The 23,901-nt window shown below is 55.0% G+C and overlaps 2 protein-coding genes across 2 annotated transcripts in view; both read right to left on the bottom strand.

Annotated features, from left to right (window-relative positions):
* The window catches only part of IQCN (IQ motif containing N), a gene marked incomplete at both ends in the record, with an annotated part of 28,840 nt that extends 18,772 nt beyond the window's left edge, over positions 1 to 10,068 (bottom strand). Inside the window, 3 exon segments of the mRNA XM_082623244.1 lie at positions 6,150 to 6,270; positions 9,202 to 9,297; positions 9,756 to 10,068. Coding sequence (XP_082479370.1) covers positions 6,150 to 6,270; positions 9,202 to 9,297; positions 9,756 to 10,068 — 530 coding nt within the window.
* On the bottom strand, positions 9,411 to 11,266 carry JUND (JunD proto-oncogene, AP-1 transcription factor subunit). Its single transcript, XM_082622216.1, has one exon. It carries the CDS (start codon positions 11,121 to 11,123, stop codon positions 10,086 to 10,088), a length of 1,038 nt encoding a protein of 345 aa, XP_082478342.1. The 5' UTR covers positions 11,124 to 11,266; the 3' UTR covers positions 9,411 to 10,085.
* Positions 11,267 to 23,901: the final 12,635 nt, after the last annotated feature.

Raw genomic sequence — 23,901 nt, 5'->3', positions numbered from 1 at the left:
AATCCAAAATGACTAGAAATACGAATAAACTCAAAAAAATGTAACTCATTCTCCTGAGAAAAATTTATCAATGGAGTATGACCCCAGGATGCCCCAAATGTTGGAATTATCAGTCAAGGATTTTAGAGCAGCTATTATAATTATGCTAAATAGGAAAATATACTCATAATGAGTGAAGAGGTGGGACATCTCAGTAGAGAAATAGAAAAATAAAGATATTAGAAAATAACCAGGTGGAAATTCTAAAACTGAAAATATACAATGTCTGGAATTCAAAAATTCTCTGGATGGGCTAAACAGCAGAGTGCAGATGACAGAAGAGTCAGTGAGTCTGAATATAGATAGAAATTATCCAATCTGAAGAACATGGAAGGGATAAAGAATGGGCCATAGAGCAAGCATTAGGGACCTGTGGGACAATATCAAAAGGTCTAACGTAGATGTAATTGGGGTCCCAGAAAAAAGAGGAGGGTATAAAAAATATGTAAAGAAATAACGGCCAGAAGTCTGTTGGAAAAAAATTTATAGGTTTAAAAAGCTCAGAAAACCCTACGCAAGATAAGCACAAAGAAACACACACCTGGCTCAACACAGTCAACATCCTGAAAAGCCAAGATCAAATCTTGAAATCAGTCAGAGAAAAATAATACATAACATACAGTGGAGCCATGATTCAGCCAGCTTCTCATCCAGAAGACACTGCAGCAGTCTGGGCCCAGTCAGGAGATCAAAACCACACCACAGATTAAATGAGGGAAGTTTAATACAAAGAATTGTTTATGATGATAAAACAGTAACTATGGGCTTCCCTGGTGGCGCAGTGGTTAAGAATCCGCCTGCCAATGCAGGGGACACAGGTTCGAGTCCTGGTCCGGGAAGATCCCACATGCCGCGGAGCAACTAAGCCTGTGCGCCACGACTACTGAGCCTGCACCCTAGAGCCTGTGAGCCACAATTACTGAGCCAGTGTGCCACAACTACTGAAGCCCGCGCGCCTAGAGCCCATGCTCCGTAGCAAGAGGCCACCGCAATGAGAAGCCCGTGAACTGCAACGAAGGGTAGCCCCTGCTCACCGCAACTAGAGAAAGCCTGCGCACAGCAACGAAGACCCAGCGCAGCCAAAAGGAAACTCTAATGTGGTTTCCTAGGGTTGAGGGAGTATCCCCAAGGAAGGGCAAATTTGGAAGAGGTTAAACCCCCTTGGAGAAGATGTGGTTTGACCCACCAGATGGCAGAGATATTTGCTGGTTTGGCCAGACCGAAGCAGAGCTGGAGTTGCCAGGCAAGCAAAAGGCCACCCCCTGAAGTGCACGTGGAGGAACAGATGATCAGTAACTGGTGATATGAGCACACATCAGGAGTCCAGTTGCTGGTGGGGGCAGAAGGCCTGCAGAGTGTGTGGGCTACCGTGGGGGCTTTGGGTTTTGGGTCAAGAAGGCTACAGAAAGATTTTCACCAGGTCATGTCTGCTAAGTCGCAAATGGATGACGTTCTAGATCCATGAGTGGGGCAGGTTCACCAGGAATCTTCATGCCTCTACCACTGACACTTCCTGCAATGTTTCACCAGTACCCTCTACTGATAAAGATTTACACTCACTTGAAAGGAGACAATGAAAGGAACTCCTTGGTATATTACAGAGTAATGGACATATTGAAAGGTACATTTGGAGGCAAGATGTAATAAATTGAGAACTGACATGCACCTTAAGTGATGAAAGAACAAAAAAATCTGCCAACTGATAATTCTATATCTAGAGAAAATGTCCTTTGAGAGTAAAGTTAAAGACATTTTACAGAAAACAGAAGCTGGTCCTCCTTGAGTTGCATCTTTTTTTTTTTTTTTTTTTTTTTTTGGCTGCGCTGGGTCTTCATTGCTGCGTGTGGGCTTTCTCTAGTTGCGGCGAGCAGGGGCTACTCTTCGTCGCGGTGCACGGGCTTCTCATTGCGGTGGCTTCTCTTGTTGCTGAGCACAGGCTCTAGGCACACAGGCTTCAGTAGCTGTGGCACGCGGGCTCAGCAGTCGTGGCTCGCGGGCTCTAGAGCTCAGGCTCAGTAGTTGTGGCACACGGGCTTAGTTGCTCCGTGGCATGTGGGATCTTCGCGGACCAGGGATTGAACCCGTGTCCCCTGCATAGGCAGGCGGATTCTTAACCACTGCACCACCAGGGAAATCCTTGAATTGCATCTTGAATTGCTGCCCATTTTTGGTCAATTTACCCCTGGGAAGTCCTGCAAGTCAGAATAGAGATGACTGTATGACATAAAGCATCACTGAAATTTTTCAAAATGGATAGGCTTTGTGGAATTCCCCCCCTCAATGTGGGGTTGGTGGGCTAGGCACTCAAAGAAATCTCATGCACACCTCTCTCTGTAGACTCTATGAAGTAATAGCCGCCAACAGAGATACTCAGAGATTTCAAGCTGCATAAAAAGGTTTTAAACTCCTCAGAAACAAAAGTGGTTCTGTAAGTAGTATGCAAAGAATGAGAATCAATTCTGCCTCAGAGAGGAAGTAAAAGAAGCAAGATGATCAATATCTTGTAATAAACTCTAATGGGAAAGAAACTGAAAAAGAAAAAAAAATATATATATATCTGAATCACTTTGCTGAAATTAACACATTATAAATCAACTATGCTTTGATAAAAAAGAAAGAAAGGGAGAGAGAAAGAGAGAGAAAGAGAAAAAGAAAGAAAGAAAGAAAGAAAGAAGGAAAGAAAGAAAGAAAGGGAGAAAGAAAGAAAAGCAAGATGACACATGACTGGTCATCTCTGCTTGGTCCAGAATGTGCAAAGAACCTGGTTTATGTGGCTTGTGGCTTGTGTAGCTCCTATGCCCTGAGAGATGATTTGTGCCCAGACGGCAGTCATGGGTGATTACCTCCAAGATTACCATGCTAACTGGAGAGCAAGGGCTGTACTGCTGTGTCCCCAGCTCTATTACCAGCCTGGCACATAATCAACCAACACAGATTGCTTGTTGAGTAAGTGCTTGTTGATGTGTCTTGTTATTAATCAGTTAGAGGGTCTGATGCCACCATACCTTCTCAGGTGTGTCCCTTTAGCTTCCTAAGAATCTAGGGGTAGGGGATTAAGAGGTAGAAACTATTATGTATAAAATAATCTACAAGGATGTATTATATAGCACAGGGAACATAGCCAATATTTTATAATAACTATACATGCAGCATAACTTTTAAAAATTGTGAATCACTATACTGTATACCTATAATTTATTTAATATTGTACATCAACTATACTTCAATAAAAAATTTTTTTGAAAAAAAAATAAATAAAGACATTTTCAGGTAAAAGAAAACTAAAAGAATTTGTCACCTGCACACCCGCATTACAATAAATGCTACTAAGAAAGTTCTTCAAGCTGAAGGAGATTTACACTTGAGGGAAACAGATCTTTGGGGAGAAATGAAGAACACATAAGAGATGATAAATACCTGCATAAATAGGAAAGACTATTATTTTCCTCTTTTAAAGAACACATATAACTGTATAAGCAAAACTTAAAACATTGTCTTGTGGCATTTATAATCTAGGTAGATGTCATTCATATGACAAAGAGAATAAAGGACAATGGTGAGGGTAAAAGGACCTATACAGTTGGAAGATTTTTACATTTTAGGTGAAGTAGAACAATAGTAAGTCTAAGTCAATTGTGACTTAAGGATATATGTTAAGGATTACAGTTCCTTGAGCAGCCCCTAAAAAAGAAAAAAAAAAGGCAGTAGTTAATTTAAAATAGAATTCTGAAAAAGATTCAAATAATCCAAAAGAAGGCAGAAGAGGGGGAACAGAGGAATAAAATTCAGAGACCACAGAAAGAAAAGTAGTAAGAATGGTAGATTTAAATTCAATCATATTAATCATTGATATGATAATGGACTAAACATCTCAAGACAGAGATGATCACAGTCAATTTGTTTTCAAGAATATCTGGCCCCAAGATGGGCCAGGCCCCAGGCACAATGGGCATCAATGTGAACTGAATCGTAACAGCAAACTGGCCTGAAGCTGGCTCCCTGGAGGTGGGCACAGGCACTGTCCCCATGTCGGAGGAGGAACCTGAGGCAACACAGTGTGTCTTTTTTTCTTTTTTTAAAAAATCTATGTAGTTATTTAGCTGTGCCGGGTCTTAGTTGCAGCACGCGGGCTCTTAACCTGTGGCATGCAGGACCTAGCTCCCTAACCAGGGATCGAACCCAGGCCCCCTGCATTGGGAGCGCGGAGTCTTAAACACTGGACCACCAGGGAAGTACCAACATACTGTGTCTTACTTCTTTATATCGTTTCCTATTTGTCTCCCCCATTAGACTGTGAGCTTCCCACCAGAGAGGACCCTTTGTTTGTCCTTGTCCCAGTGTCTAGAACAGTACACATAGTACGTGCTCAAGAGATATTTATGGATAAATGGAAGGATGAAAGGAAGGATAAATAAATGGATGGATCGATGGATGGATGGATGAATGTGGCCCAGGATTCAGAACTTGGTGACAGCCGCTTCAGGATCCAAATTGGTCCATCCCAGGTTCTGAGGTTTTCTCAACCACATGGCTCAGCCCTTTCGATAAGCTCAATCAGAATAAGGAGACAAAGGAAGGACAGAGGGAGAGAAACAGGATGGCAGGAAATGAAAAGAAGGAATAGGAGCCACGGACACATAAGCTCAGTGGCCAGCTAGGCAATTTTGAGTAAACCCCTCTGAGCTTTCCACATGTGTCACATGAGCTAAGACCACTTTCCCAGCTTCCCAAGAAGACATGATAGGCTCTCCAGGCTGGGCCCCCAAGGCAGACAAACCCACCATCAGGCCTCTGGGGGCCCCTAGCACCCCTGCTATGAGAGGCTGTGGAGCTGTTCCACCCCTCAAAGCAGTCTGGAGGGCCCAGGAGGACTCTGAAGGCACTGGGGGCCAGGGGAGAATGACCAGGTCTCTACGTACTGCCCCCCACCAAACGTGCCACCAGCCTCACTCACCTGCCCTTGAAGCTGACTGAACCCACCAGCCCTACCAGCGCCTTGGGGCGCTGGTGCCACAGTGGCTTTGTGACTCACAGCCAGGTTCCGGCCAATCCCATCTCCTGTGGGGAGGGGGTATTAGAAGGCTGACTCAGTGGGGTGGGGGAGGGGGCAGGACCCAGGTCATGGTCAGGGTTGAGGGCATGGTGATTGCTACATCTTGCCTGCCCATCCTGAGTAGAAACTTAGGGCTCTGAGCACAGACGGGACCCCAAAATCTCCCCCTCCATGTGTCTGGAGGTGGCCTCAGTCTCATCCCTTGGGTCTTTGCTGAGCACTTACTTTGTGCTGGGACCTGACCTGGACCTGGGGACACAAACAACTCAAATAATCTAGGAGTGTGAAACTGTTACGAGGGAACCAAAGTGGGGGTGGGATAGGCTGAGCCCCATAGAGAGAGAAAAAGAGTTGGCTGGGGGTGTGCTGTGGGAAGGGCATCCCAGGTGGACAGCAGAGCATGTGCAAAGGCCTTGCGGTGGGAACAGCTGGGCATGTTTAGGGAATATGGAGGAGGCTAAAGTCATTGGAGGGAGGGACAAGAGGGCAGGGAGGGTGACTGTATAGGTAAGGCTTCAGAGAGGACTATAGGAGTTTGGGTTTTGTTGAGAAGGTGAGGGGTAAGCCATGGCTCTTGTGCTCTGACTTATATCCTAAAGGGTCTAGAGTGTCTGGTTTTGAGGATGGGGGCTCCTTAGGGTAGTGCCAGGCCCAGGGCCCCTTGGGATCTTCCCACTGCCTGGCAAAAGTGGGCACTGACCCTGAGCCACAGTCCTGGAAGGGGAAGTGAGGCCACCGTCCCTGGTCACCTCCTGGGGCTGGGCCAAGGCCTGGTGTGAATCACTGCTGGCTGGGCCACGGCTGACACACACTTTGGCCTCAGCTCAGTAGTGTCCTGCCAAAGCCACACAGCCTGGCCCAGAGGCCTCTGCCTGGCCTCCCTGGGGAGCGACTGGGGGGCATCAGAACAAGAGGCCAACAGGGACGCCCAGCCTTCCTCTGCAAAGATCCCCTGTCTTCTCCACACTGTGGGTGTGGCTTTGGGCAAAACTAGGGATATGGGACAAGACTTATGTCCTTTGTTTCAGCAGTGACCAGGACAGTTCCCATCCATGACCTGAGTGAGCCAAACACAAATCCAGGGTGATCAGGGCAATAATAGTGGAAGCACAGAGCACTGATGGAGCCCAAGAAGGGCATCTGCAGCAGAGCTTGAGAGGTGAAGCTCAGCTGGGTGGCTGAGGGAAGAGGGGTATCAGGCTTGCAGCTGTGCAAAGGTCCCAAGGCCAGAAGGAAGGGAAATAGTTCGGGTGGGGAGCTGCCTGGAAAGAGAAACTGACCTGCCCAGGGCCAGGTGCAGTCAAGGCCTTTTTTCCAGAAAAGTGGCAAGTAAGGGCCAGATCTATGGTTTCCAAAAAGCCCTTCAGGTCACATGCAAGTGAAAAGACAGGGCCTCCACCTAGCCCCAAGGCTCCTTTTAGGCAGGTAAAAGGCTTGGGTTTGAGCCCCCGTGCTGCCATTTAGCAGGATCTTTGTCCCTGGTTCCTAGCACACAGCTCCTAAAACTTCTGTAAACTCCCAAGTGGTGTCTTTTGTATGCTAATGAAATAAACGGTGGCCAGGGCCCTTAGATAGCTTCAGGATGGGAGCTAGTCTCCAAAAAGACCAAGGCATGATTAGAGGGTTGTAACTTTCTGCCGCACCTTCCAGACCTCTTGGGAGGGGAGACAGGCTGGATATTGAGTTAATCAGCAAACGCCAGTGATTTCATCAATCCTGCCCAAGCATTGGTGAACTCATGGGGTGCTGGGAAGATGAGGTACCCAGAGAGGGCATGGAAGTTCCTCGCCCTTCCCCCATACCTTGCCCTATGCATCTCTTCCATCTGGTTGTCCCTAAGTTGTATTCTTTAAAATAAACTGGAAAGAGTGAGTCAAGTGCTTTCCTGGGCTCTGTGAGCTGTTACAGCAAATTATTGAACCTATTGGTGGGAACCCTCGGGTTTATAGCCAGTCTTTAAGAAGTACAGGGGGGCGGGAATTCCCGCGGAGTGGTTAAGACTCAGCTCTTTCACTGCAGGGGTCACGGGTTCGATCCCTGGTGGGGGAACTAATCCCTGCATGCCCATGCCGCCCAGGGCCAAAAATAAATTAATTATTTTTTTAAATAAAAAGAAGCACAGGGGCTTCCCTGGTGGCGCAGTGGTTGAGAGTACGCCTGCCAATGCAGGGGACACGGGTTCGTGCCCCGGTCCGGGAAGATCCCACATGCCGCGAAGTGGCTGGGCCCGTGAGCCATGGCCGCTGAGCCTGTGCGTCCGGAGCTTGTGCTCCGCAACGGGAGAGGCCACAACAGTGAGGGGCCCGCGTACCGCAAAAAAAAAGCACAGGTGGCAACCTGTGATCAGCGTCTCAAGTGGGGCAGTCTTGAACTCTTCACCTGTGTGGTCTGTGCTAACTCCAGGTAGAGCGTCAGAATTGAATTGTAGGATACCTAGTTGGTGTCTGCAGTTGGAGAACTGGTTAGTGTGGTGGAAAAAAACCCCACTCATTTGGTGTCGGAAGTGCTGTGAGGGGGTATCTGGTAGATCTCGTAACCTCCCTGGGCCTCCCCTTCTCTATAGGTTGGGGGCTGCGCAGTGTACGCCTCGCCTGAATACTATTTCACTGCTGTTCATCTCCCAAGCACTTCCAACTTCTGACCTGAGACGTTACCTGGACACGGGAAACACATCCTTTTCACAGCACAGTAGGTAAAGGCCAGCATGGGCAGGGAACTTGGCTGAGGTTACAGCAGCAAACTGGGCAAACTGGCACCCAAGTTGGGACACAAGTCTCCTGAAGAGTGAAGCTCTGACCCCCAAGCATGGTTCTTGGTCTCTGTGTGGACACCCCAACCTCAGCATCAGCCCTCTTTTCACTTCAAACCCCTCTCCTGAAACATCTGCCTGAAGGTGGTACCAAAGAGAGGTCACATAGTTAAAAAAAAACAAACCCCAAAGCAGCTCTTGAAGCCTTGAAAGGTGCGCAGACAGGGTGATCTGGAGGAAGAGGGAACTTGTATGTGGTGAAGCCCCACTCTTTCGATGGCTGAGGGACTGTGGGCACAAGGCGTTTCTTCTCTGCACCTCTCTGCATCTCAGTTTCCTCATCTGTAAAACAGGCATGATTTGCCCACCTTCCCTATCAGGGTTGGGTACACAATTGGAGTTCAAAGCTCACTTGCCCTCTTGCCCTGTGTCCTTGGCCACCAATGCTCATGTCCCTCGGGCCCCAAGTGAGGCAGAAGCCCAAGGTCCAGGGTCTTTTGCCCCCACAGTAGCAAAAGCCAAAGCAGGCAGGGGAAGAGGGTAACCTGGCAGTCAAGGCTCTGGAAGTGAGAAACCCAAGGTGCAAATGTCCCTGCTCGGTCTCCTAAAAAAGGCTGTGTGGGGCTTCCCTGGTGGCACAGTGGTTGAGAGTCCACCTGCCGATGCAGGGGACACGGGTTTGTGCCCTGGTCCGGGAAGATCCCACATGCCACGGAACCTTGGGCCCCTGAGCCTTGGCCGCTGAGCCTGTGCGTCCGGAGCCTGTGCTCCACAACGGGAGAGGCCACAACAGTGAGAGGCCCGCGTGACATTAAAAAAAAAAAAAAAAGGCTGTGTGACCTGAAGCCTGTCACTCAACCTCTCTGAACCTTAGTTTCTTCAAAATGGGAGAATAGGATGTTGGGGGAGGGGTGTTTCAGACAGTACTTGAAAAATCCTGGATTCCAAGTCAGTGGTCCCACAGAACCTAACCACACCTCCAGTCCCGGAGGCAGACTGACTGGGTCAGATCCTACCTGTGCCAACCTTCCTTCTGTTCCTGAGACTCACGTTCCCCGTCCGACAAACGATAATACAAGCTTACATTGAGCACCACCTGTAAGCCAAGAACTGCTCTGTAAACGAACTGTCTTAATCCTCACAACTTTATGGGACAAGTTTACCATTGCTCTGCCTATTTTACAGACAGGCAAACAGAAGCCCGGAAAGTTAAAGTTTCTGCCTTTTCCTCCCTGCCTCGGGCTGAAGTTGTCCCCCTTCCCTCCTGCAGTCCCTCCTCCGCGAAGGGGAGACAAAGGGGACACCGGCGGGCTGGCTAGTTCCAAACTCAGGTTGGAAACCCCAATGTCCCCCGCCCAACCCGGACAGGAGTCGGCCCCGCGCCCAGGCGCTCCTAGATGGCGCTCGCTGAGCGCCAGATGTGCAGGTTCTTCCCGGACGCCGACTCCCTCCTCCTCTGAGCACGGGCAGAGGGAGGAGGCGAAGGAGGCAGGAGGGGACGGGGATCGGGCCAGGCCCCGCCCACCCCGTCAGGCCCCGGCAGGAGAAGAAGGAGGCGAAGAGCCGAGCTGGCGTAAGGAGACTTTACTGAAAACAGAACACCGGGCGAACCAAGGATTACAAACAGGAATGTGGACTCGTAGCAAAACGAAACAAAAAAACAAACAGAAGAAAAAGGGCGGGAGGAGGGGGCGTCGGAGGGATGGAAGGGGAAGGGAAGCGAGAGCGAGGAAAGGGAAGGAGGGAGTTTTTTTTTTCTTCTTCCCATTTCTTTAAAAAACCCACACAAGAAAACACACACACACACAACCAACGTTTGTTCCCGAGTAGAAACATAAATAGGGCAGAATCGAACACTCTGTTCTTCTCTCTTCCAAAGTCAAAAAAAAAAAAAAAAGTAAAAGAGGAGAAAACGCAGGGCTTGAGGCTGCGCCCCCTCGGAGCCTCCTTCGGCGGCGGTGTGTACAAAGGGGCGGCCAGGACGCGCGGGTTTGTGCAACACTGGGTGGCCGCGCGCCCGGGACAGAGGCAGCGCGAGGGCGGGGAAGGTGGGGGTCATGCGCTCGCCCCCCGGCAGCAGGGGGTCCAGCTTGTCGAGTCTCAGGCGCCCTCTCCGACTCCTGGCACCCTCAAGGGGGGGATCCCGGGGCCGCGCCCTCTGCGAGTCCGGGGCGCCCACGCCCCCCCCAACCACGCGAGCCCGCCTCTCTGGGAGGAGGCCGCGCATGCGCCCCGCGAGCGAGCTCAGTACGCGGGCACCTGGTGCTGGGGCAGCAGCTGGCAGCCGCTGTTGACGTGGCTGAGGACCTTCTGCTTGAGCTGCGCCACCTGCTCGCGCAGCAGGCTCGCCGTGGACGCCAGCTCCGTGTTCTGACTCTTGAGTGTCTTCACTTTCTCCTCGAGGCGCGAGATGCGCTCCAGCTTGCGCTTGCGGCACTTGGAGGCAGCGATGCGGTTGCGCAGCCGCTTGCGCTCCGCCTTAATGCGCTCCTGCGTGTCCATGTCGATGGGCGACAGCGGCGGGCTCTCGCCGAAGCTCGGCACGTCGGGCACCGTCTGCGGCTCATCTTTGAGCGCGGCCAGGCGCGGAGGCCCCAGCGCGCCTGGGGGTGGCGGCGGCGGGAAGGGCACGGGCTCCGCGGCGAAGGCGACCGTCGCAGCACCCCCCGCACCCCCGGTACCGCCCGCGTAGCTGCTCAGGTTCGCGTAGACGGGCGCCTCGGGCGTGGCCGCTGCCGGGGCCAGCTCGCTGGGAGGCGCGGCGCCCGCAGCCATGCCAGAGGGTCCCCCGGCGGCGGCGGCAGCGGAGGCCGCGCCCGCGCCCAGCTGGTTTTGCTTGTGTAAGTCCTCTAGGGCCTTGACGAAGCCCTCGGCGAACTCCTGCTCCTCGCTGGCCGCCACCTTGGGGTAGAGGAACTGCGTGCTTGTCGGCGTGGTGGTGACCAGCCCGTTGGACTGGATGATAAGGCGCTCGAGCTCAGGCGAAGCGAGCTTGAGCAGCCCGAGGTCGGGCGAGGCAAGCAGACCGTCTTGGGGCGCCGCGCCAGGGGCGCCGTCGGTGCGCAGGGGGGCCGGGGGCGGCGCGGCCGCGGGCTTGAGCGCTGCCGCCACCTGCTCGCTCAAGCTCAGCGTCAGCGCGTCCTTCTTCATCATGCTGCCGGCCGCCGCCGTCGGGGGCGCCCCGGGAAACAGACGACCCGGGGACGCGAAGCTGCCGTCACTACCACTGCCGCCGCCGCCCAGGCCGCTCAGCGCCTCATCGCCGTAGAAGGGTGTTTCCATCCTCCGCCTCCCCCGCCGCGCCGGCCCGGGGGGGAGGAGTGGCCGCGGCCGCCCGGGGGGCCCGCGCCCCCCCGTCCGCTCGGCCCTGCTCCCGCCGCGGCCGCTGCGCCCGGCCCTCCGCTGGCGGCGGCTCCTGAGTCGCGCGTCCCGCGCGCCCCCTTATAGCCTCGGCCGGGCGCGATGAGCTCACTGTCCCTGCTCGCCATTGGGCACGAGTGACGTTGCTCATTTGCATGGCGGGGCGGGGCTAAGCCACTGACGCCCCCCTCAACCCCCACCGAGTGCCGTTGTCCGGGTGACGCGCGGTAAACGGCACAACAGCGCGTTGCCTTATGGGTTGACGTCATGGGGGCTAGCAGAGCGCCCGGCCCGGTCACTCCGCCCCAGGAGTGCTGTGTACGACCAATGCCCCCAGTGCCGCCTCCCGCCAAGGCACGTTCCGGGTGGCGTGATGGGCCCGGCCACCCGGCGCCCGCCCGCCCCGAGGCCCGGCTCCGCCCCGCGTCCGCGCGTGGGGCCCCGGCCGGGCGGGGGCGGTGCCGACCTCCGGAGATCGGAGGGGGATGGGGTTCCGGATGGATAAATAACTCCCTGTCGCCTCCCGCTCCACTGTGCCGACTGTGCCTTCCTTAGCGCACCTCTGTCCAGGCTTTGTGCGGGCCTGAGGGAGCTGTGCCGGGTGGCTCGCCGGGGGCGTGGGCCAGGTCTGTCTCCACGTCACCGCCACCCCCACCCCAGTCCCCGGTGGTGTGTTTGCCCCAGGAAGACGGGGGAGGGGAGAGGAGGTTTCAGCCAGAAGTTGCTGGAAATGCTTTGATCCTGCTACTCTTCACTGGGTGGGGTCTAAAGCGCGGGAGTCCGACTTCCTGACTTTACAGACGGGAAATTAAGACTCTGCGAGGTGGAGTGACCTGCCCTCGGGGCCAGAGCTGTGACCAGGCCTGAGCTCTTATCCATCTGGTAGAACCCGGGCGTCCGTGCCCCTGGGCAGCCGCCTACGTTTTATCTCTGCGTCTGCCAGGGCCTCCTGTGGGTACCCCCGTGACTCCCGGACTGGGTTGTTAAGGCAGGAATCCAAACTGGTAATTATTACCTGTTTATTACTGTTATCACGACTGTCAGGTCAGGCTTAATGGACCTCCATAAAGGCTGGCTGGCGATGGGATATGAGGGAGGTGAGAGGGGCCCCTCCCCACACTCCTAAGAGATCCTCGGGACATTTGGATCTGACCTACAGCCCCTGCACAGAACCCCTCCATGGCTCTCACCACACTCGGGATGGCACCCAATCCATAAGCAGTTGGTGGAGGCCCCATACGCTCCTTTGCTCCTTTGGGTGACCCCCTCTAACCTTTCACCCTCAACCTCTCTGAGCTTTGTCTTTCCAACTCATTGCTGCCTCATCGATAGGTGCTATGCCCTCAGCTTGATGCTCCCTTCCTCCTCCCACCATGCTTACACTTGTCGTCAGAGAGGCCCCTCCCACTCACTTTGTTTCCGTTATATTCTCAGAACCATCCAGAACGATGGGATGGACCATAAGTCCCAGGAGGGCAGGGACCTTGTCTATCTTGAGCCTGCTGGGTCCCCAGCTTCCTGCATGGGGCCTAGCATCCAATAGCCAGTGTTAAAGGAGAACACTGGCTGGTGGGGTTGCTGTGGCAGTTTCTGGCCTCAGTTTGTCTGACTGGCCTATGGACATGAGCACCCGTCCTTCTGTTTCCCTTCCTCACCTGGCCTTGCCCCTAACTGGGCTGTGGAGCAAGAGGGCCATGAGGGAGGTTGTCATCACGAGCAAGAAGCCTGGCCTGGCTGGCAGAGGGTTGGGGGTATGGGTTTGTGTCTACATACACACAAATGTCTGTTTGTGCCCACATGTGGCTGTGTGTGTTCACGCGTGGGTCAGTGTACCCAAATGTGTTCACACATGGGAGTGGGTGTCTGTGCCCGTGTGCATCCGTGCATATGGATCTTTGTACCCGTGTGTGTGTATAGATGTATGTGTCTGTGTTTCCAGGAATGTGGGTCTCTGTGCCCTCCAGACCTGTCCTCTTGGGTACCAGCCTGAGCAAAGGGACCCCTAAATGGAGTGGATGCAGCCCCCAGCCTGTAACCAGCCCTGCCCTAGGACACTTCTCTGGGCCTGTGCAGTGGGCCTAGACTGAAGGAGATGGGATCATGCTTCTCCCCAACGCAGGAGGGGTGAGTGGGAGGCCTAGGGAGGCTCCACCCTGACCTTGGGCCTTGACTTTGATAGGTAGGGATGGTCTGGTAAGCTGTGGACAGGGCCAGCTTGAGCTGAGTGGTCACCCAACAGACAGGCTTTGGGAAATGGAGGCACAGGAAGGCCAAGGCATGTTACCTCTCTGAGTCTGTTTACTGCTTATGAAAATGGAGCAAATAATCCCCCTACTTCGTGGAGTATTGTGACTTTTATTGGAAGTATTTGAACAAATAGTAAGGGCTCAATAAATGTTCTCTATAATTGTTTTACTTTATTATCATTTGGCCAAACTTAACTGCAGTTCTTTGGAGTACCCTCAGCCTGGAGTGCCCTTCCTTAGCCTCCTGGCAAACTCCTACTCATCCTTCAAAACCCACCTCCAGTATTCCCTCCTCCAAGAAGTCTTCCTTAACCATGCCTCCAGGGACTCCCCTAAACCCTTCCATCTGACTGAGCCCTGTCTACTCTGTGTTTCTGATTCTCTCTGCCCCAGGAGGGTCCTTGGAGCTAGGTGGGGAAGACCTGTCTTGGCCTCTAAGTGTGGGGAGCTGCCCTTGGCAGCCTCTGCCATCCCTACTCTCCAATATCTACCCACCTCAGGCTCCTCTGCTGTGCACTTGCTGTTCCCTGTGACCCAGTGCCCTTCCCCATCCTCTCATTCCTCCCTCTGGGACACTCCAGTCCTGCTCCTCCATTTGGACCAGCGCTGACCCCATAGAGCTGGGGGGCAGCTGTGTCCAGCTTTAGTCCTCCCACACTGGGGGCTTCTCAGGCAGGTCAAGGGGGGCCTGAAATCCATCAACAGTCCCATGCAGTGCACTAGGGAAAACTCCCATTCATTCATTCATTCCACATACAATGATTGAGCACCTACTGTGAGCCTAGTGATGGGGACTCACATGGGTGACACAAACACCGGCAACCTCTCAGACACACAGTGTGAAGGAGGAACCTGACAAGCACCGCTTCAAGGAAAATAAATGGTACCTCCTTCATGGAGAATGAAGGGGGTAGTGTTTTAGAGTTGGGTACTCTGGGAGGGTCACCCAGGAGGTGATGTTGAATACAGGAGGAGCTGGAGCAAATCATGAGATAATTCATTTGAGGGCAGTGTCCCAGTGAGAACAGCAAGTGCAAAGGCCCAGGGGTAGAACCTGCTGGCCACACCGATGGAGGGTAGAGAGGCAAGTGGGGCTGGATTCACTGAGCCAAGGGGAGCCAGAGTGAGAGAAGGCAGGCAAGGGGGGCAGTGAAGGTACCTCCCCTGAAACCTAGGTGGTATTTGTCTCAAGGGCAGCAGAAGTGGCGGATAGGATTGAGGGACCAGAGGGTAACAGGGCTAGGTTGGGACTCTTCATTTTCGCCTTTACTCTCCCTGCAGCTTCTTAAGTCTTGGGACATTATCCCACTTCCCAGAACAGCGTCCAGAGAGGGCACGCGACCTGCCCCGGGTCACACAGCCAAGGCCTCAGCCCCATTCCCACCCCAGCCTTCCAAACGGAGGCTCAACATAACGCCCCCTCGCCGGCGTTCAAATCTCCGCAGCTCTGCCCTCTCCCCAGCGCGAAGAGATCTGCTTTCTTTTTTTTTTTTTATTTTGCGGTACGCGGGCCTCTCGCTGTTGTGGCCTCTCCCGTTGCAGAGCACAGGCTCCGGACGCACAGGCTCAGTGGCCATGGCTCACAGGCCTAGCCGCTCCGCGGCATGTGGGATCTTCCCGGACCGGGGCACAAACCTGTGTCCCCTGCATCGGTAGGCGGACTCTCAACCACTGCGCCACCAGGGAAGCCCGAGATCTGCTTTCTTGTTTAAAGCAACCTGCAATTCGATTTAATGTTTAGTCTTTATTTGAAGCTCCAGAGACCTAAAATCTACTTAATAAAACGGAAAGCCCCAAAGAAAAAGAGTTAAGCAGGAAGCCGAAGGGAGTGAAGCGGAGGGGTCCTGGGGCAGAGGCTCTTGCCAAGGATGGTCCCGGGGTGCTCAAAGCACCGCGGAACTGGATGGAGCTTCTGCGGACAGTCCCCCGGCGCTTAGGACCCAAGGGCTGGTGGGGGTGGAACTTGCGGAGACCGTCCCCGGGTGGCAGAACCCCGCGGGTGGGCCGGAGGAAGGGCGCCGGGCTCGGGCTGGGGGCGCTTCTGGCCCCGGCGCATTCCTGAGGATCGGGTTACTGGCGCAGGCGGCGGCCCCTCCCCTCCTGTCCCGCCTCCGCCCTCTCCTGGAGCAGGAACCGCCCTCCTCCCTCGTCCAGTGCAGGTGTTCATCAGGCCGCTGGGAGAGGACTCAGCCCCTGCCCTCTGGCTCTTTACAGTCTCACGAGACCATTTTACAGACGAGGAAGCTGATGCGCCGGCAGCCCCCTTCAGCACCAGATGGACACCGGGCAGAGCCTGCTTTATGACCGGTGGCCCTGTTGACTCTTTCCCGAGGTTGTGGTGTCCCGAGGTTCCCGCAGGCTCAGAAGAGTCACTAGGTCCAATACTTGTTGATTGATTGAATGAGTCCAGAAGGGCTATTGGGACAAGAAAATAACTTCTTATGCTACCCTGACCTCCACCCCCCAGGACAGGCAGGACTCCTGCACTCATCCAGTGCACATTTTATGTACACTTGCTGTATACCCAGACCCAGGTTAGGCCTTTTCACAGGCCGACGTTGGGGAACCAGAAGATTTGGAGGTCAGAAGGTGGTGAGATCGATTTCACAAGACCAGCTTCAGAAGTTGATTTGTTTTTGTTTTTTCTTTTGGTCAAGTGCAAGCACCATCGTTCATCCAGTCTACCACCCTCTATTGAACACCTGCTGTATGCCCAGGCCTGTGTGCTGGGGGAGGGTTTGGGGCCATCCCTTATCACCTCTGAGCTGACCAGACTCTCACCCAGGATGGAAAACCACCACCATAACATAGAAGCCCGCTTTAGGTCAATGTCACAATTTTTTCCTTTAAGTCAACCCCTTTTCTGTTTCTACTTCAGTAAATAAATTTCAAGAGGGAAGCTTCCAGTCATCACCAGGAATGGAAAACCAGTTTCTCTTGCCATAAATAGAAAGAAACAGAAAAACGATGAAATGAGAGCAAAACTCAGGCATTCACTCCTCAGGGACACTCTGGGCCAGTCCTGGACCCCGAATGTTCCAGTATCCAGAAAGCATTAAAAGCAGGGAAGCCCCAAACCAACAAGAGTGGGGCATGTGCGTCCACAGGACAGGAGGAGCCACAGGGACCCACCCAGCATTCCTGTCCCCAAGGGGAGGACCCCAGCACGCAGTAGGAGCTCAATAATGTGCCCAGCCGTGGGGTTTGCCTGCATCAGCCGGAATCCTCCCAAGGCCCTGAGAGGTACCGACCTATTTGGGGGGACAGGTGGAGGCTGCAGTGAAAGGCAGAGGCCTCTTGGGGGTGGGACCCCAGGGGCCTCTCTGAGGAGGCTTCAGGTTGGTTAAGTGGAAGCTCCCATTTCTGCCTCAAGACCCTGGGGCTGTCCCCACCCACAGTCCTGTGGGCCCCTGAGGTCGCTCCCAAGCTGCCTGGGATTGGGGAGGGTGTGTGTGTGAATCAATGGATACATTAATAAATAATTAAATGAATAAGTGGATGAGTTAGTGAAGTAATGAGCAGATGCTTCCATGCTGCCAAAGTGGGAAACCCACTCTCGACACTGTTCCTTTAAAACCCCACAGCAGCACCGCGAAGAGTGACACCTGTCCCCATTTTTCACATGAACAAACTGAGGCTCTGAGCAAAGCATGGGTCCAATCTTTGGAGGGAAGACTGGAATCCAGGTGAATCTCTACAGGCAGCTTGTCTGGCTCAGGGAGTTGGGCTGATGCAGAGAGAAGATGGGGCTGGACCTCGGGCCTGCGGGGGGCGGGGAGAGGGGGAGGATCTTGTGGGCCGGCAGCTGGTCGGCAGCCCTACAGGATCAGGCTCCTGTAGGGGAGTAGATCTAATGGGGGTGAAGCAAGCGGCCGAGGGAGCAGGGAGGAGGCAGCGGGGGCCCCCAGGGTGGGGAGGAGCAGGCAGAGTCCGGGTCGCTTGGGAAGGGGCCCCCCAGGAAGGAGCAGATTGCGGGGGGTGGCTGCCTGCGAGGTATATATTAACGCCAGTCGTGCCTTTCCTGGGCGTGGGGCCAGGGAGACCCCCCACTCTGAACCTGAGGCCGATCCTCTGAACTCCCTCGCCCGTCGCCTCCCACCCTTCCCCCATGCCCCTCCGCCACCGCCTCTCCCCCGGAGGAAGTGGTGAGGATGCGGGGGAGGGCCCCCCATTCTCACTTCCCCTGGGGCAGGGCGGGGCCTGCAGGGTTCCCTCCCCCGTCGAGGGACTCGAGCCCCCGCCCCCTCAGGGGTGGGGCAGGGGAGCCGCACGAGCTGGGGCTCGGCCAGGGTTACACGGCCCACCTCTGGGTGACTTACAAGTTCTCTAGGCTTCGACGGTTCTCATGTTAAAAAATGGGGATAAGAAACTCGACCTTGAAACAGCGAATCGCTGGGTGACAGGTCCCCGCCCCGGGCCTGAGGAGCCCCCAACCCGGGGCGGGGAGACGCAGCCGGACAAGGACACGCCCAGCCCTGGAGGGGTCAGGGCCGGGCCGGAGGGAGGGATGTCGCAGTAAACAAGGACTTGGGTTGGGGAGGGAGGCACATTCCAGGCGCAGGCAAAGACCTGGATGCCGATCGGGGCCCCTCGCCTCGCCTTGCGGCTGGGCTGCCCAGGACCTGTCCCACGTCGGTCCCGGCAGCCTGGCCCCTCCTCTGGCGGGGGTGGGGAAGAGAAAGGTTACTGGGTGGGTGGGGGGGTGTCTCGGCGCGGCGGGTGGCAGCGCAAGAGTTAACCCCGCGCGGCGACCGGACTCTGTGGCTGCGAGGGGTGCGGTGGCGTCAGCACCGACGTCAAGGCGAGGCGGAGCGGCGTAGACTCGGACGGTCTGGCTGCCCGGCCCGCGCCCCTGTAGCGCGGGAGACCGTGGGTGTGGTGGTGGGTAGGGCCCGGCCCTCCAGTTTCCTCGACGTTGCGCAAATAGACCGGGAAACTGAGGCACGAGGGGCGTGGCCTAGCTGGGAAAACCCTGGGCCTCTGAGCTCCAGGTTCCTGCCCCTCTGCCCCAGCCCGCCCCTATCCCACCGGGTCACCGTCTCCCAAGCCGAGACCGCCCCCGGGTTCGCGTGGCTGGGACGAACTGGTGTTTTGGTTTTGTTCTCCAGCACGCAGACAAACGCAGATATACGCTGGGCGGCCCCGAGCTGTGTCCTAGTTAGTCGCCACATGTGCGTGGGCCTCAGTTTCCTCCACCGGACAATGGGAAGAGAGCTGACATTTACTGCGGGCGCCGGGCTCGGCCTTCGGGAGGAGGGTGGGAGGGGATTCCCACCCCGAGGGGCGGGGAAGGGAACCGAGAGCCCTGAGGTACGAGCTGGGGACACTAGCCAAGCAGGATTCGAATCCCCGGCTGGCTCCCGGCACCCCCTCCTTACCTCCAGCCCCCTTTCGTCCCTCTCCCTCCGTTTCTTCTCCCCCGCCTCCTCTCCTCCCTCCCTCCCTTCCCGGCCCGGCCCCCCTCACCCCACGCCCAGTTCGGCAGCCCCGCGGGGCCGCTAATTAAATGCAGGGCTGGGGGAAGGGGGACGGCACGCGGTTAACCCCTCCCTGCCGGGCCGTGAATTGCTGTTGCAGCCGGGGAGGGAGGGACATGTCCGCTGCCAAACTCCCCTCCGCCCAGGACTTAAGGTCCTAGGACAAGCCCATTTGATGAATGGGTAGGTAGAGGCTAAGGGGCCGGCCCCAAGGTTCTGGACAAGGCCGGATTTATCAGGGCCTCCTAATAGGGGGGTTGGAGCGGGCACATAGTGGAAGGGAAAAGGGAATTATAGTGAGTGAGAAATAAACAAAGGGAGGAAGGCAGAGATGGAGGGAGAGAGACCGGGAGAGGGAGGGAAGCAAAGTCTGGTGGAGAAACACAGAGACAGAGATCAGAGAGAAAGGAGGTGGGAAGAGAGACGAGCTTGAGAAGGCAGGAGACACAGGAAGAGACAAATGATTGTTTTTAAATCAAGCCACATTTTTCACTGGGATGCAGGGCCCTTGGCTGGGGACTGGACCCAGTCTTCTGTCTCGTTGGCATGAAAAGAAGGTGACATTATAAATCTGTACAAGGAGGGCTTCCCTGGTGGCGCAGTGGTTGAGAGTCTGCCTGCTGATGCAGGGGACACGGGTTCGTGCCCCGGTCCAGGAAGATACCACGTGCCGCGGAGTGGCTGGGCCCGTGACCCATGGCTGCTGGGCCTGCGCGTCCGGAGCCTGTGCTCCGCAACGGGAGAAGCCACAACAGTAAGAGGCCCACGTACCGCAAAAAAAAAAAAAAAAAAAAAAAAAAAAAAAAAATCTGTACAAGGAAAATACAGGGGTGATCAGTATGTGGGGTGATAAGGGACTCACAGGCCACCTCGGGAGCTGGAGGCCCCAACTGTCCTGGAGGCTCACAGGGCAGGATCCCTGATGCTGGCTTCGGCCCCAGCCTGGCTCACCCACTGCTCACTGACCTCTGACAGGGCTTTGTGGCCTGAAATGCCCAGGGAGCTGTAGGTCACTCCCAAGTCCCCACCGTGCCCCTGCAGCTCTGGGTCAGGTGGAGAGGACCCAGACACTGGTATTTCACTGCCTGGCTTCCCCTTCCCTCCGCACACTGGCTACTGCCATTGTCAAGCTGGGTAAACTGAGGTTCTGAGAGGGGCCCACATTCTTGGGGTGGAAATAAGTGAAAACATAGATAATATAATATCTGGCAGTGACAAGAGCTATGAAGAAATCTCACTGGGAGGAGGGGAGTGGTGAATACAGAGGGTCCTTGACACCTGCAGACAAAGGGGGCGCCATGAGGAGGCACCTGGGAAGGATGTGCCTGAAAGCTGGATCAGGGAGTGCAAAGGCCCTGAGGTAGGGCTGCAAGGTGTGTTGGAAGAGAATCAAGGATGAGGCCTGGAGTGGGATGAGGAAAGGGGAGATGGGAGAAGGTAAGGGGTTGGGGGGGAATCGCAGGGGCATCCATGTTGTCAGCAGCTGGAGTGGGGGATAGCTGGAGTCCTTGCCAGCCCAGGTAGAGCCCTTGACTACCCTCCCTGCCTCTGTTTCCCCAGCAGTGTCCATGTTTCAGAGGATGCAGGGGAGGCACAGGGGGCATAGGGACTGCCAAGGGTCACAGAGATCCATCTTCTGCCCTCTGTGAGTGCCACCCTGGCCTCCTCACACTCTCTGTGGCTCCCTGCCCATCTCCCTGCCACCCCTTAGCTCTCTGCCCACTGCTGCCATCGAGCCAGCCAACCCTTGCCCATGATGTTCCTTCACCAGTGCCCACCTCAGGAGACACCCTGCAGCTCCCCTACCGAGCAGAGCCCAGAGACTCTCCCTTGGCTGGCTCCCCAATGCCACTGGGCCCCTCACTCAGCCTACTCACCCCCAGTTTGGCTGCAAGCTCTGCAGGGAGGGGGTGGCTTAGGAGACAGAGAGGCTGATGGAAATGGGAGAAGGTGGGCATCAGGGTCCTTGAGCCTGGGTAAAAATTGCTGTCCCCTCTGCCCCTGCCCCCTGTGAGGAGGCGGTAGTGATGGTGGCTGCAGTGATGGGGGATGTGCCCAGAGGAGCATCCGGCAGGGCCTGTGTTGCCATGGTGATGCTGACTCAGAGGCAGAGGCAGGTAGCGGCATCTGGTACCCAGCCGGCCCGCCTCTGCACTCACAGCACCCTCCCCAACCCCCACCCTGTAGCCTCCACCCCACTCCACTCATTTTCTGGGACTAGAGAGGGGTGGGTGAGGCCCTGTGGCAGCTGGATAAGTTCCTCCACAACCCCCATCCAATCGCCTGCTGGAAGGTGGGGGACAATGTTCTCACTGCACTGACTTGGGTACCAGGTCTTCCTCCCTCCATTCACCTGTCGTCCTGCCCATCTGTCTGTCTCTCTGTCCATCCTTCGTTCATATATCCACCTAACATTTATGGACCACCTCCTGTGTGCCCACATCGTTCTCAGCACAGGGCAGTTACCTCATGCCCATGCAGTCAAGGTATCAGAGAGGGGTCTGGGCTGGGAGGATGTGGGTGAAGACCCCCCTGGCCACTTGGGTCCAGGCCTCAAGATGCTGAGGCCCCCTTCTCTCTCTCCTGCTCTCAGTCTCTCCCCCTCTTCCTGCGTCTTTCAGTCTCTCCATCTCAAGGTACAGCCCAGACCCTTCCCCACACTCCTCAGGCCCCACAGCTGCTGCCCACCTCCCTCCACCCTCTTTACTTACTCCACTCCAGCCACACCAGCCTCTGCACTTTTCCTCCATCACACCAGCTCATTCCCACCTCAGGGCCTTTGCACATGCTGCTCTCCCTGCCTGGAAGACCCTTAGGGTCTTCATCTGTGTATCTTGTTTAATTCTTGGTTTCCCAATTACCTCTACCCCCCAGGGTATGCCTTCACTTCTTCAACTGTGAAATTGGCATGGTGAGCACAGTATGACTTTATAGTGGGGGGTGGGGATTATGTGCTTAGAACTGTGCCCAACGCAGAGTAAAAACTCAACAAACAGTTCAAATGTCCAGGAGCTGATGAAGGATAATCAAAATGTGATCTATTCATACAACGAAATATTATTCAGCCAAAGAAAGGAATGAAGCACTGATACACACTACAACATGTATGGACCCTAAAAATATTACGCTGAGTGAAAGAAGCCAGACCCAAAAGGCTGCATAGTATGTGATTCCATTTATGTGAAATGTTCAGAACAGGCAAATCCATAGAGACAGAAAGCAGATTAGTGGTTGCCAGGGGCTGAGGAGGAGGGAGTGGGTGTGGGGTTTCTTTTTGGGGTGATGAAAATGTTCTGGAACTAGATACAGGTGGTGGTTGCACAACATTGTGAATGTACTAAATGCCACTGAATTGCTCACTTTAAAATGGTTGATTTTATGTTAGTGAATGTTACCTCCTTTTTTTTTTTAAAGGACATTAGGTAAAAACTAAGGAAATCTGAATAAAGTGTGGACTTTAGGCAATAATGGTCAACCTGCTGTGTCTCCAAGACACCCAGCATGCACCTTCCCCAGGGCCTTTGTGCCTACTGTTCCCTCTAGCTGGAGGTTTCAAGTGACAGAGAAGCTGGATCAGACCCCAGGGGGCCAAGGCACAGTCTGACTCCAATTGCTTCCCTCACCTTCCTGTGGCCACAGGAAAGGTCAAGGGGCTTGGTGGTTAGGATGGAGTGTGCTCGGGAGGCTGAGTGGTTGGGATGACATCAAAGATATTTGGGTCCCTTGGAGGGGATGGTCTGTTCCCCTGGGGGAGGGAGAAGGATCTGTAACCTATGTGGGGTCCCAAAGCAAGTGGGCAGGGAAGGCAATGGAATTCAGTCCAGCTGGGGGCCCTGTCCTAGGGGCCTGCTTCTAGCAGCCTCATGAACACAAACAGCAAGATCCATTTTCTAATTTTTAAGGAAAACTGCTGAGTAATGAAGATCTCCCTGGACAGTGTTGCTGCGCCCGGGCCTCCCCATCCAGGAACCGAGACTTCTGGGGGTTGTGGAAAAGTCTTCGCCCTTCCAGAGAGTTCCGGGGAACCTTGTTGAGTCTCTCCATGGCAACAGGGAGGGAGGGAGCCCACCTCGCCACCCTTCACACGGACTTGGGCACTTGGGGACATCCCACAGCCCTGCTGGCCTTGGATGCTTAACGTGCTGGAGGGGTACAGCGTGGAGGGACAGGTCCTGGGGGTGCTTACAGGGACAGTCTTCAAAGGAACAGAGAAGGGAATGAGGGAGGGGAAGATGCATGAGGACTTGCCAAGTATTTTTAGGCACTGAATGCAGCCCTGAAATATTTCCATGGCCACTCCCGGAGAATGAGCTGGGTGACTATTTCGGTGCCTGGTTCCAGCGGGGGCAGAGTGCGGGTGAGTCACTGCTGGGTGGCTGGGGAAAGACCAGGAGGGGGCTCTCAGGGCAGAACCTTGGGCCTGTAAGGTGACGGCTCCCTGGCCCGGGGCCAGGCATCTGGTGCTGGGCTCCAGGGTACAGAGGACAGTGGCCTGGCCACTCCCTGTAGCGAGGCACCACTGCCCAGGTCCCCCCTGGACAGCAAGCCAATCACATTGACCCCACGGCTTATGGAGATAAAGAGGGTCCCGGGTGCGGTTTCAAACACTCCACAGGTGCTCGGTGAAGTGCCTCTCCTATGTTTTCAGGCACGTATGAGGGACTTCCCTGGCGGGCCAGTGGTTAAGACTCTGCGCTTCCACTGCAGGGGGCATGGGTTTGATCCCTGGTTGGGGGTGGGGGGAAAAGCACATATGGAGCACTGGCTGTGTGTCTACCAACCACCTTCCCTCCATGTAATCCTCCCAACAACCCCTGTGAGGTAGAGTCCCCTACTATCCCTGCTGACCAGTGAGGAAACTGAACCACAGTGGGGTTACACTTGCTGGCCCTCTGTGTGTTTCAAACCCTGTCCCTCAACTGAGGCTATAGTCAGCGGAGTGAATTTTAAAGCAGGTGCCGAGGGACTTCCCTGGTG

This window comes from Mesoplodon mirus (genome assembly GCF_964341445.2).
Source record: "Mesoplodon mirus genome assembly, chromosome: 5".
NCBI classification, from domain to species: domain Eukaryota; kingdom Metazoa; phylum Chordata; class Mammalia; order Artiodactyla; family Ziphiidae; genus Mesoplodon; species Mesoplodon mirus.
The sequence above is the reverse complement of the archived record's forward strand: the minus strand, read 5'-3'. Positions and strand labels throughout refer to the sequence as shown.

What these genes read in the sequence shown, in the direction of transcription:
- JUND (XM_082622216.1), bottom strand. Translation starts at nt 11,123, where the DNA reads ATGGAAACACCCTTCTACGGCGATGAGGCGCTGAGCGGCCTGGGCGGC.